General features: G+C 42.9%; 1 protein-coding gene across 1 annotated transcript in view; it reads left to right on the forward strand.

Annotated features, from left to right (window-relative positions):
- LOC144755871 (all-trans-retinol 13,14-reductase-like) overlaps positions 1–18,305 on the forward strand; it is a 172,255-nt gene that overhangs the window by 122,046 nt on the left and 31,904 nt on the right. The window contains exon 10 of the mRNA XM_078645237.1: positions 4,143–4,302. Within this exon, the coding sequence (XP_078501363.1) occupies positions 4,143–4,302 (160 nt within the window). The remainder of the gene's footprint in view (positions 1–4,142; positions 4,303–18,305) is intronic.

The following is an 18,305-nucleotide window of genomic DNA, read 5'->3' on the forward strand; positions in this document are numbered from 1 at the left end:
AACATTGAGACACAAACATTAATTGAAATACAGATAAAAGGACATGTACAGACGTACATTCCGAAGATTAAACAGACGTTTGCACACACAAACGCACTGAGACAGTCAAACAGACCCACAGATACGCACTGGAACAGGGCCACACTTGCATGCACGTAGGTAAACATGGGCACTTAAATATTCGCTGAAAGATAGACACACAAACACGGACATTCACATAATCACAGGCAACCAGATACTGACACTAACAGAGAAACACAGACTTCCACACAAACACTGGCACAAACACATTCACTCAATGTCAGTCACTCAGACTGACACACAGATATGATGGTATTCACGGAAAAATGAACAAGCATGCATGCACACTTTTAAAATGTATTTATTAGTTTATGTATTTATTTACTTATAATAAATGAAATTCACAATCGTTCTATAAAACATTTCTCAAATTTCTCTATAGTACATGGGATTATGCAATCCCTGTATAACCCCCAATATCTAATTTGTTTATAATCAGCGACTTGTGACGCACCCAGTCGATAAATTATCGAAAAGCAGTCAGAACTAGACTATTATAAAAGCAAGTCAGGTGATTGAAGCAGATGTTTAAAGCAACTAAAATGGAACAATGCTTTTCTTTCTTCAGTTAGCTTACAATGACAGGCAGAGAGAACATGTTTATTTTTTGCACTCCCTAGAAAAAAGTTAAAGTCTTGGTGCATGTTTTTACACATTCTAAGCTAGTGAAGTTTTCTTTTTTTTTATACTGACTTCTATTGAACTGTTTCTAATATATATTTGCAACAAATTACTAACAGGCTTTTGATGCGTTTAATTTGGCACTAGAGATTTTATTTGTATTCTTCATGTCTGCAAACATGCTTGCACTTCCATATGAAAGAGCTACACACCAAGGTTTTAAGAGTTTTGTGGGATAGTTGATGGTGTGACCATGTATTATTCTGTCTCATTCCTCTATATGGTTATGGAACGCCTCTGTGACTTTCAATATCCTTATTATGTACATCAGGGGGTACTTTATTGCTTATATAATAGGCAACTTGTGATGCACCAAAGAAAAAACTAAATACATTTTTCAATATACAAGTAGATCTGTCAGTGCAGACTACCTTGCTTGCAAGTTCACTGGTAAGGTGCTAAAGGTTCGCAATGTTAAGCCTATTGTAGGACCAAAACAAGTTGAAGGTATATTACAATCTGTTATGAAAAAACACATTTGCTTTCCTGTATTAATTTACTTCGGTTAGTCTGTCAGAGAACAATAACACATACACAATTTCTTGTGATAGAATAGCTAATAACAGCTATAATGTAGGTACTTTTAGTCAGTATTCAAGCAGAAGATATTTTAAATAGTGGCATACAATATATTCTCGTCCGAATACCAACTGCTATAATATAATGAAGGTAAGTGTGGATAACTACTATGTATTGATTTATTTCTAACAATACATATATGTGTGTAAAATGTATGCAATGTATGTAAAATTAGAGATGCCCCAAGTACGCAGCTGACTGCCTATTGATGTCGGTGCCTGTGACAGCTTGAGTCCTCCGTCATGTATCCAAGAAAGCTCCAAATCCCTGCAGGAAAAAAAGGAACACGGCACACCAGCTAGCTCATACTAGTTTCTTCGTGCAGGCAGGAACAATGTGTTTCTGCTACACCGTAGCCTAAATGTAGACAAAGGCTATAGGACAGCCAAAATGTGTTGTTCCTGGTTACAAGAATAAACTGGTGTGCGCTAGCTGGTGTGCTGCGTTCCTTTTTCCATACAGGGATTTGGACTTTATTGGATATATTATAAACATATATATGAATAGAACAGGATGAGATTGGCAAATTAAGTCATGGATGCCAAGACAATGGGCAATGGTAGAGGGTGATATGGACACTGGAGAAGGTTCCATGGGCATTGAACAGGGAGATGTGTACTGGAAAGGAATACATGGACGCTGAGCCTGGGAGATCACTATGATCTGAATAAACTAGCACGGAGAGTCACTGGATCAGTTTTTTTTTACATATTATGACTAAGGCTCCCTGTTTTCCGTTTTTATGGAGTTTTTACAGATAAATACAGACAGAAAACACTGTTTTCTGTCTGCATTTATTTTTTAAGGTGGATAAATACAGCAAATGCTCCTTCTTTAAGTGAACATCCCTGCTGTCTTTCATGAATTATATCCCAACAACTGAACAGCTGGACAGCATGGGAAATGAAAATACAGGTTGAAATTTCTTTAAATAATGGCATATGTCAACATACATTTGTGGTATAATGCTAATATTTACCAGTGGATGTATTTTTATGTAATAGTTGGCACCTTAAATCGATAAAACACAACAGACATCAAAATGTAAGTGCCTGTCGATCAGTTGAATAAATATGGAAATGTAGTTTCACAACTAAAATTTTACGCAAAACACTAAATAAATATGGATAAATACATATAAAATGGCCCCCCAGAAATATGGATAAATACAGACAGAAATCTTAAAATAAATACCATAAAACCGAGAGCCCTAATTATGACAGAGCAATTTCAAAAATAAGACTGGACAGGAGAACTTGAACAAATTACATTGAGGCTGACTAGAGGATGAGATACATTGACCGATATGTAAAGATTTGGTAAAGGCACAAGAAAATATTGACACAAGCAAAATACACACTGTGACCCATACTATCGAGAATTAGTTAGTAAATCTGCCCTTTAGAAATTCACACCACTACAGAGCACATAAATTCACAGATGTACACACAAATACAAGTTCACACAACCAGTAAATACACACTTAAAAACACAAACACAGATAAGGTACACAGCAATGAAGACATGCATTGTCTAATAACAATACCCACAAGTACTCTACAACTAAGCAAATGCACAGGAACATACACTTTTTTTTGCAGTTTTATATAGCGCGAACTTGACCCGAATCTGGTATCAGAGCGCTTTACATAGCACCAGTTACATTAATTTATGTTAGGCACGGGAAGATTAAGTGATTTGCCCACCTTCTAGTGTCAATCAGTTGTAATCGGAGGTGTGCACTTCCTGTCCCCAATAATAATAATAACACACTAATGATCATATAATCACACTGGTCCACTCACTTCCAATAATAATAATGTAGCTGTTGACATGGCACTTCTACAGTTTGTAAGCGCTATAAATAATAGGTTTTACTAATCTTAGTTTAAAGGTGCACAAGCTTTCATTCCATTAAATGGACCTTGAAATTAGCTAAAAATAGTGCCATGCCAGAGATTGGATCAATGAAAGATTGCCGAAAGAACAGTATACGAAAGTAGAGTATGCCCCCATAAGTGGGAGAGGGTCTGGGATAAATTGAACCTGTTTAGGCGAAGCCCATGTATTGCCCCTAGAGATACTGCTCCAAACTCAATATTGAGAGAGAACACTGTGTGATTCAAGCTGATTGGTAACAAAGGTGCGATTACATCCACCTGTTTATGTAAGGAGAGTGACACTGATTGTTGAATACCAGACTAATACCCACCAACTTTAATGCAATGTAATACCTGTAAAGTGATGACTGACTTGTTAATAAACAGAACATTTAAAAAAAATAGTGTTATGCCATGTGCGATAGTAAATATACCTCTTAGTTTGGTGTATCTTCAAAGGTTGTGAGACCTCAATATCCACATGACCATCCCATTGTTTTTCAATGTATTCAACGATTGAAGACACACTTCTTTATATAATATTACATTATGACACAGTAAATAGCTCGACTTCTGTCACTGGACCAAACCCCTGCTGCGTAGATTCACTGCCTGATTGTATTTTGTTCCTTCGCATAAAGTGCTCAGGTTTAGCGTATACAAATACCACATACATACAGCTAGCACTGGTACTGCAAAGATGCAAAAGACCATGCTTAGGTTAGCAGCTGTTAGCTCTGGCTACTCCTAAATGAATGCTCATGGTGACAGTATGAAACTGGAGAAGGTGCTTGGAGTGTGGTGTTGTGTCCACAACATAATCCTTCTGTCCAGACTGCAGACAGATAATCCAATGGCAGGGCAGGAAGGTCCATGGGTTTATGTGCCTGTTACATTTCTGACTCTTCTTTTTCTGCGTAGGTGGAATATATGGATGCTGCTACCCCACTCACCAACCAGTATTACCTGGCTGCCCCTTGTGGTGACATTTATGGGACGGAGCACAACTTAAAGCGTTTCCAACTGGAGGCAATGGCCTCCATCCGTGCAGAGACTCCAGTCAAGGGGCTCTACCTGTCAGGTGAGGTGGAGAGGGAGACACCATGCTTTGCCCTCTGTGTGTGTCCTATTCTCATGAAATTGCTTGGAATTGATCATTCGACCCCCCACCCCTCTTTATTTCTTCCTGTCTGAGCCCCCACTCTGATATTTTCCTTCCCATCCTATTCTTCTAGCAGTCCTCTTGAGATCACCTTTGTATCTCTCCATCAACAGCTTTTCTTGTTTTCTTCACCATATATATCTTCATCACACCTGCAATACTCTCTCAGCTCTTTCCTGGCATGCCTTGGTATTCAGTACAAAAAAGTAAATGAATAGGGGCCTTATTGACATACCTCCAATAAGTACTGTCAGTGAAACAACAGTCAATAATATAACAGTTAATGTATCCAGCCTCTGCTGAAGCCTATGCTGTTTAATTCACTATCTTTTTGGTGGGCCAGTATTAACACAGAGGAGAGCATGTCTATCCTCAATAAGTGTGTTCCACCTTTATCTGGTGCAATTGATACGGATGCATTGGCAATTACTGCATGGCTAGGCAATATGACTGACCTTGCAGCACTCATTAAGACAGGTTCTGGTTACCTAAGACATCCTTCAGTTCCCTGGTTCAATGAGCAGCTAAAGATAATACACCAACAATGCAAAAAGCTTGAAAGATCTTAGGACACATTTTATCTACCAGTAGACAAAGAACTTTACAAAAGGGAACTTCACATTTAGCACCAGGGAATAAAGAAAGCCCAAGGTAAGTTTCTAGCAAATGAAATTGCCATGTCAAGTTACAAACTTAAAGAGGTTTTTAAAATTGCAAATACATATTCCAATCCTAGTGCCCTAGCTCAGCCCTTGAGGCCTCCCAGAAATTATGCATGCAGCTTTTAGACTTTTTTGACAATAAAATCATGGACATTGTGGATGCTCTAAATCCTTCTGGTGCTAATACCTGCATTGATACCAGCAGATCAAGAGACCAGTGTCTGATAACTCCAGCCTTATACCCGTGCTCATTGACAAAATGTATTACCATCACAATGGAGTATTCTGAGAAAGCAACATAATCAAATAGTAGGGAGGAGGATTTGGAGTCCATTCAGTTCCCCATTGCAAAGTCTATTAATCAGAAAGGAGAATGGACACTTGTAGCTGTGGGACCATTGGTTATAATTGAACACCCTCATAAACACTGGCGGTTGATTGTGGTGTATCTCTGTTTTCCGCCCCACACTCAGCGTTATGGCATAGTCATCGAGTGTCCAATAACGTGCTGTATGCCTGCCTTATCCAAGGCAACCTCTGGTCTCCGGTCTGGACCATTTTCAGCAGTTGTCCTGTCAATAGCAAGACCATTTGAAACTACCACTTGACTCGAGAAGATAGAGAATTGTCTGCGAATTTTGCATTTTGAGAGATTGTAGAGGAGTCAAGTCGAGAATAATTGTAGGAGTCCAGGCCTGAATAAGGGAGAGGATACCAAATAAAGAACAAATATGGATTTTTGATTTCTGACCAGTGAACTGGCTTCCATGGGACAGAGTTGAGAATTTTGGGTTTTATTGAAGGAACCCTAATAACGTTCTTAACAAAGTGTTGACTAATGGTATACACTATATCGATAACTACACAAATGGTGTGAGTATTTTATCTTGTTTTGTCCTGACGAAAGCTCTACAGACCCGGCTGGGCCATAGAGAGCTGAAACATGTCGACCATTTACTAAATGATACTGGGCAATCTAGTAACTTGATTGACCAAGGTATCCAACAATTTTTATCCAACAATACATCTCCCGTTTTCATTAAAATTTCTCTATTTGGAGAAATATTGTTTTTTAATAAGAGCACTAAGTTTTTCCTTTTCTTATTTACCACTTTCCTTTACCTTCCCTCTGGAGGTGTCTCTCGAATTTCTAGACACTGCTATTCAGACCAGAGGTTGCCTTGGATAAGGCAGGCATACAGCACGTTATTGGACACTCGATGACTATGCCATAACGCTGAGTGTGGGGCGGAAAACAGAGATACACCGCAATCAACCGCCAGTGTTTATGAGGGTGTTCAATTATAACCAATGGTCCCACAGCTACAAGTGTCCATTCTCCTTTCTGATTAATAGTATTCTGAGAAAGCCCTTAAAGCATGTAAATCTGGCTCCCCTGGTGACCCTTGTCCCCCTCATACACTGGCTGCCAATGATGAGGACATCAATCCTATCTTGAATTCTCTTTAAATGACTCCTTTCAACAGTTTATTATTCCCAGATGGTAGAAGAAGACCAAGTTGATCTAGACAAGTATAGGCCTATTTCTTTGTTGCCTGCTTTCTCAAAGATTCTCGAGAAACTAATCAATGCCTAATTCTCTAGCTACTTCGTCTTAAATCAGTTGCTGCATCCATCACAATCTGGCAGAGGTTTCGGATGCCATCAAACTGGCTGTGGACAATGGGAAGCAAGCTGCCCTATTGTTATTAGATCTATCTGCACGTTCTATACGGTTTCCCATCCTATCCTGTTACAACGCTTGTGGAACATTGGGATAGGTGGGCCGCTTTGGCCTGGTTGAGTTTCTTTATGTTGAGCAGATGCCAATCAGTTTAAATGCCATCATTTGCTTCCTACTCAAAACTGTTAACATTTTTTGTGCTTTTGGGCTCTGCATTAAGTTTAACATTGTTTAATGTTTTTATGTCTTCGTTGGCAGTTCTGCTGGAATCTTTTAGAGTGCAGATTATCTCATACGCTGAAAACACACACAATCTTTTAACCTGGGATGGTAACATATCTACTGCCCACAACAGATTTGAAGCATGTCTGTCAGCAATATTCCAGTGGATGCGCTGGAGTAACCTCCAGTGCAACACCAGTAAAACGGAAGTCTTGGTTTTCAGTTCCCCCACCCCTTCATGGGGTTGTGAAGTATGGCCCAGTTCTACTCCCTCTCCTGCCACGGTAGTTCGGGACTTCGAGGTGAAGTTCAACATAAATTGTCCTTTAACTCCCGGGTGGACAGTGTGGTGAGGATATGTTTTCGGCTCCTTAGATATTTGAGACAGTTTCTATTTTTGCCCCTTACCCTTCCCACCAGTGCCAGAAGAAGGTAGTGCACACTCTCATAACCTCGCAGCTGGATTATGCCAATGTTTTATACTGGGGTCTCCCATTGTACCAAAATAAGAGACTCCATTTAGTAGAGAATGCTGCAGCCCGGCTTTTCTTAAATATTCCGAGAAAAATACAATCCACACACATCTTAAGGAATTGCATTGGCTGTCAATCTGGGAGAGAGTGAGTTAAAGGGACTGGTGTTGGCCATCGAGCCTTTTATCTATCAGGTCCTGCTTATCTTGTCAAAAGACTTATTCATTACCATCCGGGTAGATCTCTGCGCTCCTCAGATGCGCTGAAGGTGGTGATACCTACAACTAAGAGGAAGAAATGGGGAGGTACCTTCTTCTCTGCACTGGCCTCTTCCGGCTGGGAAGCTCTTCCTCTCTACCCGCGTGCATTAAGGATGAATGTGTCTTTAAGCGGAGGGTATAAACTTGCCGTTTAATAGTGCCTTCTAATGTAGTTTTTTAGGTCAATAGTTGGCAAGCTTTTAGCACCTGGACACTCTGTAGAGTAGCCATGTGCTTTATGAATTTCATTTGAATTGAGTTGATTGATTTAAAATATAGACATGTTTAGGGTGGGTCTGCTAGTATGACAAAGTTTTTTTCTTCCGCGGTAATATAATTTAATTTTACAAGCAAAGATTTACAAACTACACTGCTACATTTAGCGGTGAGGGAACTGCCAGGTTTCTGTTTGTGGAGCCCCAACGACCTCTACCTCCACCTCCTGAGATGGTGACTTGCACTCAGTCTCTTACAGTGGTAGAAGCACCGCCCTTTTTATTTGGTACCAGGCGCGGGAAAATAGAAAAATGTCTCTGACTCACAGAGAGAAATTACCCTGCATGCCGGGCACTTTTTTTGGTCTGCAAAGTGACCTGTTTTAGAATTTTTGTCACTACAGAACATAAAAGAATGCAAAGTCGCCACAAAACCACGTGACTATCTCAACATTCATCTTTGCCGAACGTTGAGGCATCGCACCTGCAGATCCACTTTCTGAAAAGAGATCCCAGGGGAAATGTGGGAGGTGCTTTAAATGGGCAGGTTGTGTCCTGTACTGAGCACCAACACTTCTTTAATTTGGAAGGGAGAGTACCTGCACTTCTCTGTACTACTGCAATACATTCAATGAGAGAGTACTGGCACTTCACATTAGCAAACAGGAACTCTAACTAGTGAAAACCTGCACTTCTACAATTCTAGTTAAAGGACTGAATGTGGGGATAGCTAAATATGGCGGGGCAGTCTTTCACCGGGAGACCTGAAAGGCCACATGCCGGCGTTTATTTCCCCCTCAGAATATGGTTAAATACGTTTCTCACATGTAAGCGGCAGGGTATCCCTTTTTAGGTCTTGCCTAGCAGCGAGCATGCGCTGCATGGGAATAAGACCTTAAGCCATTGATTGCCTTTTTCAGGCAAAAACGTCCATGCTTGCATTGTTTTTAATGGCAACGCGTGCACGTTTGGCTATCCCCTTGCGAGAACGAGCTTTAAAACCACCTGTTAGTAAATAACAGATGGTTTCAAAGCTGGCTCCTGCATGGGAAACAGCCGCTGGCCCCCTCCTCTCCCCCCCCCCACCACCTCCTCTCCTTATCAGCGCGAGGCGCACGCTTGTTTTTAAAGGGAACATGGGCAACAGCACTCCCATCATCTTGCTTTTTTTCACGTAGTTTTTTTTATGATGCTGTGCAACATCGCTACATTACATCGTCAAACTGTATTGCCAAAGTCAAAATGTCTAAAAGGCGAGACTTACTGGCTTCGCCAATGCTTGCCCTTTTAAAAACTCTAGCATTTTTGTTGTTTCCTTCTTATGCCTAGATGTTTTTCAGTCTAACACAGTACTTTGGCAGCATCTACTGGAGAAGTAGCTGCACAACAGCTTTTCAATAAAGCCAGCATAGCATGCCACGAAACTCCCAGAAAAAATGTAAACAGGTTCTCTTCAAGCTATTAAACTCATGGCTGACCGAAAAAAAAATTCTGGAGAGAAATTGGTTTAATCAACTACTTTACATGCTTTACAGCACATGCAGTTTCTCTGATTAAATCAAAATACTTATCAAGCAGCAGGTGGGGAGAAACTAAGTACATTATGGTGCAATGCTTCCCCTACATGTCATAAATACCTGAAGCAGAAAACATGTTAAATACTTCCCAACGTTATGTTATGTTATGTTATCACTTACTTATAAAGCGCACGGTCACTCCAGGGTTTCATGGCGCTACTCCTGCATAAGTTGTTACATCAGACCCGATTAGTAGACTAGCCCAAACAGCCAAGTTTTAAGTGCCTTTCGAAAGCCAAGAAGGTTGTTGCAGCTTCTCATTATTACCGGAAGGGAATTCCAGAAAGTAGGTGCCAGGTAAGAAAATCTGCAGCCTCCAACCCGTTTGAGTTTTATAGTTGGAACAGATAGAAGATGCAAATAGGATGAGCGTAAGTTGCGCCGGGAGACGTGTTTTTTGATCATGGCCGTGATGAATTTTAGACTGTTGCCTTGCAGTGCTTTGAAGGCAAGGCATCCAGTCTTGAATGCCGCACGTTGCTCCATGGGAAGCCAGTGGAGCTTGATCAACAAAGACCGGGCAGAGTGCCATTTTGGCTGTTTGTGTATTAATCTGGTCGCCTGGTTCTGAACCATTTGCAACCGTGTTAAGAGGTATTGAGGCACGCCGAAATAGAAGGAGTTTGCAAAATCTAGGTGTGATAGAACCAATGCTATCACCACCTGGATCAGAGCTGAGTGGGTCAGCAAATGAGCACTTTTCCTGATTTTGCGAAGCTGATATAGACTGGTGGAGCTCACTGCACCCACCTCTCCTCTCAGCGAGAGGTCTGCATTGATTACTACCCCTAGGCTTTTTACAGACAAGGATGGAGTTGGGGGAGAACCCAGTTCACTAGGCCAGAAGTGTGGACCCCAGCAGTCCTTGCTCTTCCCAGGCAGCACCAGTTCTGGGTTGAGTTTCAATTGGTTGCTGTCCATCCAGTGTTGAATGTGGAGGATGGTGGTTTGAAATTCCACAGCAGCATTAGGACCATCTAGGGGGAAAATCAACTGGAGGTCATCTGCATAGTTAAAAATGGTGACCTTCCGATTCTTTAAAGAGCAGAGCAGAGGCCTCAGATAAATATTAAACAATAATGGCGACAGGGAGGAGCCCTGTGGTACACCACAAGAGGTGGTCACTGTGGGGGCAGTAAGAGAACCCAGTCGCACTGCTTGCGTTCTGCCAGTTAAAAATGATTTAAGCCAGTTGTAGGCAAGACTTTGGATGCCCGCTTGTTCGACACAGTTCAACAGAATGTTATAGTCGACTGTGTCGAACGCTGCCGACAAATCCAGAAGCACCAAGGCCTGAGGAATTCCCCTGTCCGAATTAGCTCTTAAAGTATCCAGGACGGCCAGGACTACCGCCTCTGTTGAATCGGCCGGCCGAAAGCCCGCTTGATTTGGCTCCAGGTATTCTGTTCGTTCCACAAAGTTAGATAGACATCTGGCCACATGTGCCTCCAGGATTTTGGACAGACAGGGAAGAAGAGATATGGGGCGATAGTTAGAAGGGGTTAAAGGATCTGCCCCGGGCTTTTTCATAAGGGGGACTATTGTAGCGGCCTTGAAGGCAGGCGGTACTACCCCCTGATTGAGAGATGCATTCAAAAAAGGAAGAATGCTGTGTGGCAGTACTGTGAATATATCTTTCATAATAGCAGGAGGACAACAGTCATTCGGAGAGCCTGACTTGACCAGCTTAAGTAAGTCAGATAAACTTTTGGGGCATAAAGCAGGGTGATGAGTCATAGTGACAGGGTTCCTAAAAATATCATCCTGACATTCTGTGTTAATCAGAGGAGGGATGCTCGATTTAATAGTAGCAATTTTTTCCACGAAATAATTGTTTAAGGCTTCACTTCACACATCTCTTGCGTGGGGGAATGATTTGGAAGTATTCTCTCATCACTGCTAATCTCACCAACAATTTTGATGATTTCCTTAGTTCTGTTATTCGCGTTAAGTATTTTTGCTGAGAAATGGGCTGCTTTAGCAGTCAATATTACTTTTTTATATTCTGTACGAGCCGACAGAAACTTATGTCTGTCTAGAATATGACATCCATGCCTCCATTTCCTTTCTAATTTTCGAAGCATTAGTTCCACTGATCCCTGACGAAGTAGGGGAGGTAGCCGCACACAATCGAGCTTCAGTAACTTTCCAAAGCAATGGATGAAATGTAAAGATAAAGAACGCATCAACTGCTTTAAATACGAAAAAGATATTAGTATTTTAAGTGCCCCTTCCTATGCATTATTTAACACACATGAAATATTAAGCTTAACCATTAGTTTCATAATGACAGCATGTATTAGTAGAATGTTAAGTTAGTTAAAATGATGCGTTTTATTTTTGTATTATTTATAAAACCCACTAATACCACAAGGCTTCCTGGCACCAATAGATCAGAAAAGGGAAAAGGGAAAAAATAATAACCATAGCCAGTAAGACAACCTAGATGGTTTGGCATAGAGCAAAAACATAAAAAAGGAGATGTCCTTTTTACTAAAACAGTAGGCAGTTTTTCTGAGCTCTTAGCTCCCCAGGGATTGAGTTCGGAAGTTCAGCTGTAGGATTTAGGAAGGTCCTCCTTTACCCACCTTCTTAAACCAGTTAACAGCCACACATTTCCCTTGTGCAAGTGTTGGGGGAGTAGAGGGGAAGGCACTTACGGACACATTTCTATTATTAATCTCTAATGCCCATAAAAGCCTTTGTGAGTGATGGAAAAGTTACTTACCTTCGGTAATGATATTTCTTCTGCAGATTCCTCACTTTAGGAATATACCCGGGGCCAGGCTGGATTCTGAGACCATCAACAACAATGACAATCCAAATATAATATGTCTGCATTCCCTAAATTCCTCTTCTGGGGGAGGAAGGGAGGGCAATGAGTAATCTGTGGGAAGATTATGTAACCACCAGAGGTACCATTACCAAAGATAAGTAACTTTGTCTTCTGACGGATACATCTTCCTGCAGCTTCCTCACCTACTGAATAAATCTTAAAGCATTACCCTCCAGGAGGATTGCTTAGTGCCAGCCAGCCAAAAAACGTACAGCGCAGACCAAGAATAGTATCCTTCAATGTATGTTAGGGCTGTGAGGCAGTAATATTTAGCAAAAGGATGAACAGTTGGACACCCAGCAGATGCCAGCTGGCGGAACACATACAGTGAGATCCCTGAAAGAATCATGGGTCTAGTAGAGTGTGCATGATTGTTCATGGGAGACTCTTTCTTGCCTACGGTGCATTAAAACTGCATATCTCATCACCTCTTTGCACTTCTATTCTGGCAAAACCAACGAAGACCGCATAGTCTACTCGAACCTCTTGAGTACAGTTGACTTAATCGGCAACCACACGCCTTGGGTTCGGTCTTTGGTCGATAAGAAGGAAGAAAGATGAATGAATGATGGACTGCTCTATGCAGAAGATGGATAGAATACCATGAGTGGTGGTGAAACCGAAACAACCTGAAGGTCAGTGACCCTATGGGTTAAAGTCACTGTCACTAAGAAGGCCGTTTTCAAAGTGAGAAGTCAAACTGGTCATTTGCTCAAATAAGGATGCTATTAGAAAGGTTAGCACAAAATTCAGATGCCACTTAGAAACAAACAGATGAGAAGATATAAAGCCAAGCAGACCTTTTAGAACATGTGTCATCGATGCCCGACTGATCGGAAAGGCACATTAGGGCAGATCGAACAGCCACATATACTTTTACAGTAGACACTACTACGCACACAGCTGCTTCCAATTGCCTCAGACTGGGGAAAGGGTGAACAAGAGGCAATATGAAATACAGACTATAGGAAAAGCATGACTGAAAAAGGTTCATGCCTTCAGACAAGCACCGTAGAACAAATCTATTCCAGTGTTTGAATATCAGACAAAAGGATTCTAGCTAGCACATCTCTGCACATCCAGCCGCTATGTCTGATGACTGGGGTGAAGGACCAGACAATGCTGCTGCAAGAACAGGTCTGTCCTGTACAGGAGAGGGAGAGAAAGCTGAATACTGAATGTCAATAAATCAGTGTATCAGATCCTCCCCCCCAGTCAGGGGCAATCGAAATCAGCTGTGCTTGATCTTTCTGCACCTTCTGCAGGACAGCTGACAAAAACAGCATCGGTGAAAATGCAAGGGTATGACAAAAAATGGAGGACGCTTCCTCTTCTGGGCTTTGGCTAAGAGATCACATATGGACAATCCAATCTGGTAAAGATCATGCCCATCAATTATTGGTGTAGCTCCCGCTTATGATCCTGCACGGAGAGGCAGCTCGAGCTATCCCGTTCACGTTGAGGGAGCATGCAAGGTAACCTGCCACTGAGAGATTATTGTTTGACTTTAAAAGACTAATGCAACTAGTATGGGACCCACCACAATAGCTAGATTAAAAATACCTGAAGGTGATCAGCAAAAATATTATTATTATCATTCCCTGCTGTAAGATTAAAATCAGATGATGGGTATATTCAACTATGTTGTCCCAAAAGGTATCCATCAAGTGCTTGCTCCCGTGGGAGTCCTGAAAATGGTAAGCCCCCTATTTGTTGAAGGAAACATCATACTTTGTGGTTTTAAAGTATATGCGTTGGGAAGATGTATGGCGGACCCAGTAAAAGATTACTCTTATTCCATCCTCTTAAGTTGGGTATATTTGGTGTAACATTCCGTGATGCAAAAAATGCTTTCATTTGAATGCATGAGAGACTATTTTACATCTGACAAGTGCACTCCAGCATCACACTGAAAGTTACACCTAAGCATCCCACTGTCTCCCACATTCAATTCCTTTATCTCGGGAAACGGCCACTACAACGCGGCCGTTTCAACGAAAAGCTTAACCACGCATGCATTACAACGCATGCGTGGTTACAATGAAAACCTTTACCACGCATACGTTTACTACGAGGTACGTAGTAAAGGCATGTGTGGTAAAGGGTACAATTAAAAAATGGGGAGTGAGGGGGGGTTTCCCCCCCTCAAAAAAAAACCACTAACCTTAATTAGAGAAGTGCAGGGAATCGGCATCGTAGATGAAGGAAACGGCAGTTTTTTTTTATTACGTAACACGTCACCACGGAAAAAAGTGGAGAAGGTTATGCGTGAAAATAGTATTCCGTTGTAACGCATGCGTGGTAAAGGCATGCGTTACAACAGAGTTCGTTGTAATAACATATAACCCTTTATCTCCTACATGAACTGACTTTTGTCCAAGATTTGGCAATTGCAATAGGGTTGTAAAAGCATTTGTGAATGCCTCTGTGTGGGTATGTTGGCAAATGAAAGTCAAACCTAGTGGCTTCGCCAATGCTTATTGACATTGATCTTGTGATATACACAAGCCAGAAGCCACCTCTAGAAAAGTCTTTTTTATTAGAGTTACTTGCATGGAGCTAACTTTCATTACACTATGTGATATTGCTTGATGGTATTATTCAGCTTGAGAAAATCAAGATGTTAGAAAAACATCAAATTCTGAGTGTTTTACCTTACAGTGAACATAACTGAGCTCAGTGATTAGAAATTACAATATAAGGGCATCTTGACATAATTGCGAAGAATGTCTGCTGGATTGCACCTAGGAGGCATTGATGTTTCACTGACTTGATATTTTAATGTTGGCTGCTGGGGCTGATACTCCTCAAACCTTAGGGGGATCCCCTGACTAAGTGGTCTGCCCGTTGCTGTTATTCGTTCCCTCCGAGTGCTGATTAGTGACATGTGACAAGCAGGCTGATTTATTCCTGGCTGGCAATGCCCTTTTAGGTACCTACGAGCAAAAAAAAAGTCTCCTGCTGGAGTCCCGGCTAAAAAGGGAGAGGAATTGGGATTTGAAAAAAAAAAAGGGAGAGGAAGATAAATGGATCATAAGAAGTCAAGAGCCGTTCAGGCCCAAGCCCGTCCAGTGATCCAGCGTTTGGGATAAAAGGTAGTGCAGTCCACAGGAAATGCTTGCTCACTCTTATTTTTCCCATGGAGCTGCGGCCACTTTTCCCACTTCCTGTGTTTGAACTCTTCCTTAAACTGAACTCATCGGCATTTCGAAAAGTTCTATAATCATCCCTTAGTAAATAAATACTTGATGTAAGTTTTTTCACTTGACGAAGGACAGTTTTTAGGTTTTCTTCAGCTTTCCCGTTTTATATTTCGTGCTCCTAACAATGTTACTTATGATCATGTGAAAGTCCTTCCACCTCTTCTTCAAGGAGTGACACATATATGCACTAATCCTTAACAAACTAGAAATAAAAATGTATTAAAATGTAAGTGGGTAGTAATGATATGCTGCTCAAAAGTGTCTCATTCGTGGTATCGAAAGCATCTCAAATTCATGATGAAACAAGCATTGGCATAGCCAATAGGTCTCGCTTTTGGGACCTTACACGTATTTAGTTATGCAGCACAATTTCCTTGGTGCAACAACACCAACTTTTGCATGGCTAAACACTTATAAGCTCCCAAAGGCGAGACCTATTGGCTATGCCAATGCTTGTTTACCTTCCATGGCAGATTGTGTGCAGATTGTCTCCTCTCTTGGTTTGTGCTTTGATTTATGTTTGCTGGTCTTTGTTTCCCGCATGTGATCGTTCACTGTGTATTTGATGAGTGTCTATGCATAGAGTTGTGGACCATTCTGCAAGTTCAAAAGGTGTGTCCAAGTGCTCCATGGCATTCTAGCATGCCGTGCTGCTGCAGCTTATAGTGTGCAGCACGGATTTAAGACTCAGGTTGTTGGGCAGTCCCTCCTCCTGGCACTTATTTTCTATGATTCCATTTTAACGTTTTCTTCCTATAGTATCATTTTATTCTATAATGACCTAAAGTCAAGCATTATATTTGTAATTATTCATTTACTGTAGCAACTTTTAACAACTAGATTCCCCAAAAACATTCAAAGGAATCCGTAGTTTCCCAACAAAAGAACATACTAGCTACAATCTTGATTTTTCCTTCATGATAATTAGGAAAAAAAAAATTTCATTGTCAGGAATGGAGGCGAGGATTATTTTTCGTTCGGACCTTACTCAGCACCATTATGGCCATTCCGTTAATTGGTTTAAAATTATTTTTAACATAGACTCCCTTGACCAATTATCTGATTTTAATATACCCTCTAGGGTAAATCTATCTAAAAATGCTTCTGCCACGATAATGTTTCTAGAAAAAGAGTTTTTGCCTATGCCTCCAACTTTTGAATTACACACTAATCAGTTAAGGATAAACAACACTTTATTAGTTGTGGGACACCCCCGCGCCGCACGGCCACCAGCTGCTGCGTGTGCCCCTCCGCTGTGCGCTGCCTCGCTGCCTGTTTTGACTGCATTTGTGCTTGCTTTGGTTTCTCTTGTCTTTGCCCTTGTTTTGCGCTACTTGTAATTTGTGCTTGTATTTTTTCTCCCCTAGTCTTTTTGGCCCGTGTTTAGCGTCTTTTTTCTGGAATTTGTGCCTGTTTCGCCGTCCCCTGTCCTGTTTCCCGCCTCCCTCGCCGCCCCCGCTTCCCGCCACCACTTGCGACCCCGCCCCTTTTTTCCTTGTGTTCCCTCCCCGCTCCCGCCTCCCAGCTGACCCGCCCACCCGCGCACTTCGCCTTAAATGGCGACCGTGCGGCACAGGTAAGTGTGACCCACTTGTGGGACACCCCCGCGCCGCACGGCCACCAGCTGCTGCGTGTGCCCCTCCGCTGTGCGCTGCCTCGCTGCCTGTTTTGACTGCATTTGTGCTTGCTTTGGTTTCTCTTGTCTTTGCCCTTGTTTTGCGCTACTTGTAATTTGTGCTTGTATTTTTTCTCCCCTAGTCTTTTTGGCCCGTGTTTAGCGTCTTTTTTCTGGAATTTGTGCCTGTTTCGCCGTCCCCTGTCCTGTTTCCCGCCTCCCTCGCCGCCCCCGCTTCCCGCCACCACTTGCGACCCCGCCCCTTTTTTCCTTGTGTTCCCTCCCCGCTCCCGCCTCCCAGCTGACCCGCCCACCCGCGCACTTCGCCTTAAATGGCGACCGTGCGCACGCGCAGCGTTGACGCGCAGCGGGCGCGCCGATTGTGCGCCGAAGGCGCGCCAAAGGTAAGCCCGTCTGCGCCCGTCCGCGCCTGGACCGCGCCCAGCGCCAGGACCCCTGGCCCCCACCGACGGAAGCCGACCCGACGAACCTACAGCACCGCCGACCTCATCGCACTCAACACCGGCCACATCCCAGGATGTCACCGAGCCGCCCCGAAGCACACCCACGGACCCTTCAGCTGCCACGCCTGCAAGTTCACCTGCATCCGGACCTTCCCTGCACCCGCCAAGCCGAACTCCAGCAGCAACCACCTCAAGTGTATCCTGCTCAACACCCGCTCCGTCCACAGACACGCCGTAGAACTCTGGAACCTGCTCGACACCACCACCCCCGACGTTGCCTTCATCACCGAGACCTGGATGAACGCCTCCTCAGCCCCAGACATCGCCATCGCCATCCCAGAGGGCTACAAGATCACCCGGAGGGACCGAAACGCCAACCAGACGGGAGGAGGCATCGCCATCATCCACAGAGACACCATCCGCATCACTACCAACACCGATGACACCCTCACCACCGCTGAACACCTGCACTTCCAGATCCACACCAACCCGAAGACCACCCTCAGAGGCACCCTGATCTACCGACCCCCGGGACCACGCACACGATTCAGCGAGGACATCGCCGACTTCGTCAGCCCGCACGCTCTCCCCTCCGCCGACTACATCCTCCTGGGGGACCTCAACTTCCACCTGGAGAACAACAACGACCGCAACACCATCAGCCTGCTCGACAACCTCGACAACCTCGGACTCAAGCAACTGGTGACCACC

Source organism: Lissotriton helveticus, chromosome 5_1 (assembly GCF_964261635.1).
Source record: "Lissotriton helveticus chromosome 5_1, aLisHel1.1, whole genome shotgun sequence".
NCBI lineage: Eukaryota > Metazoa > Chordata > Amphibia > Caudata > Salamandridae > Lissotriton > Lissotriton helveticus.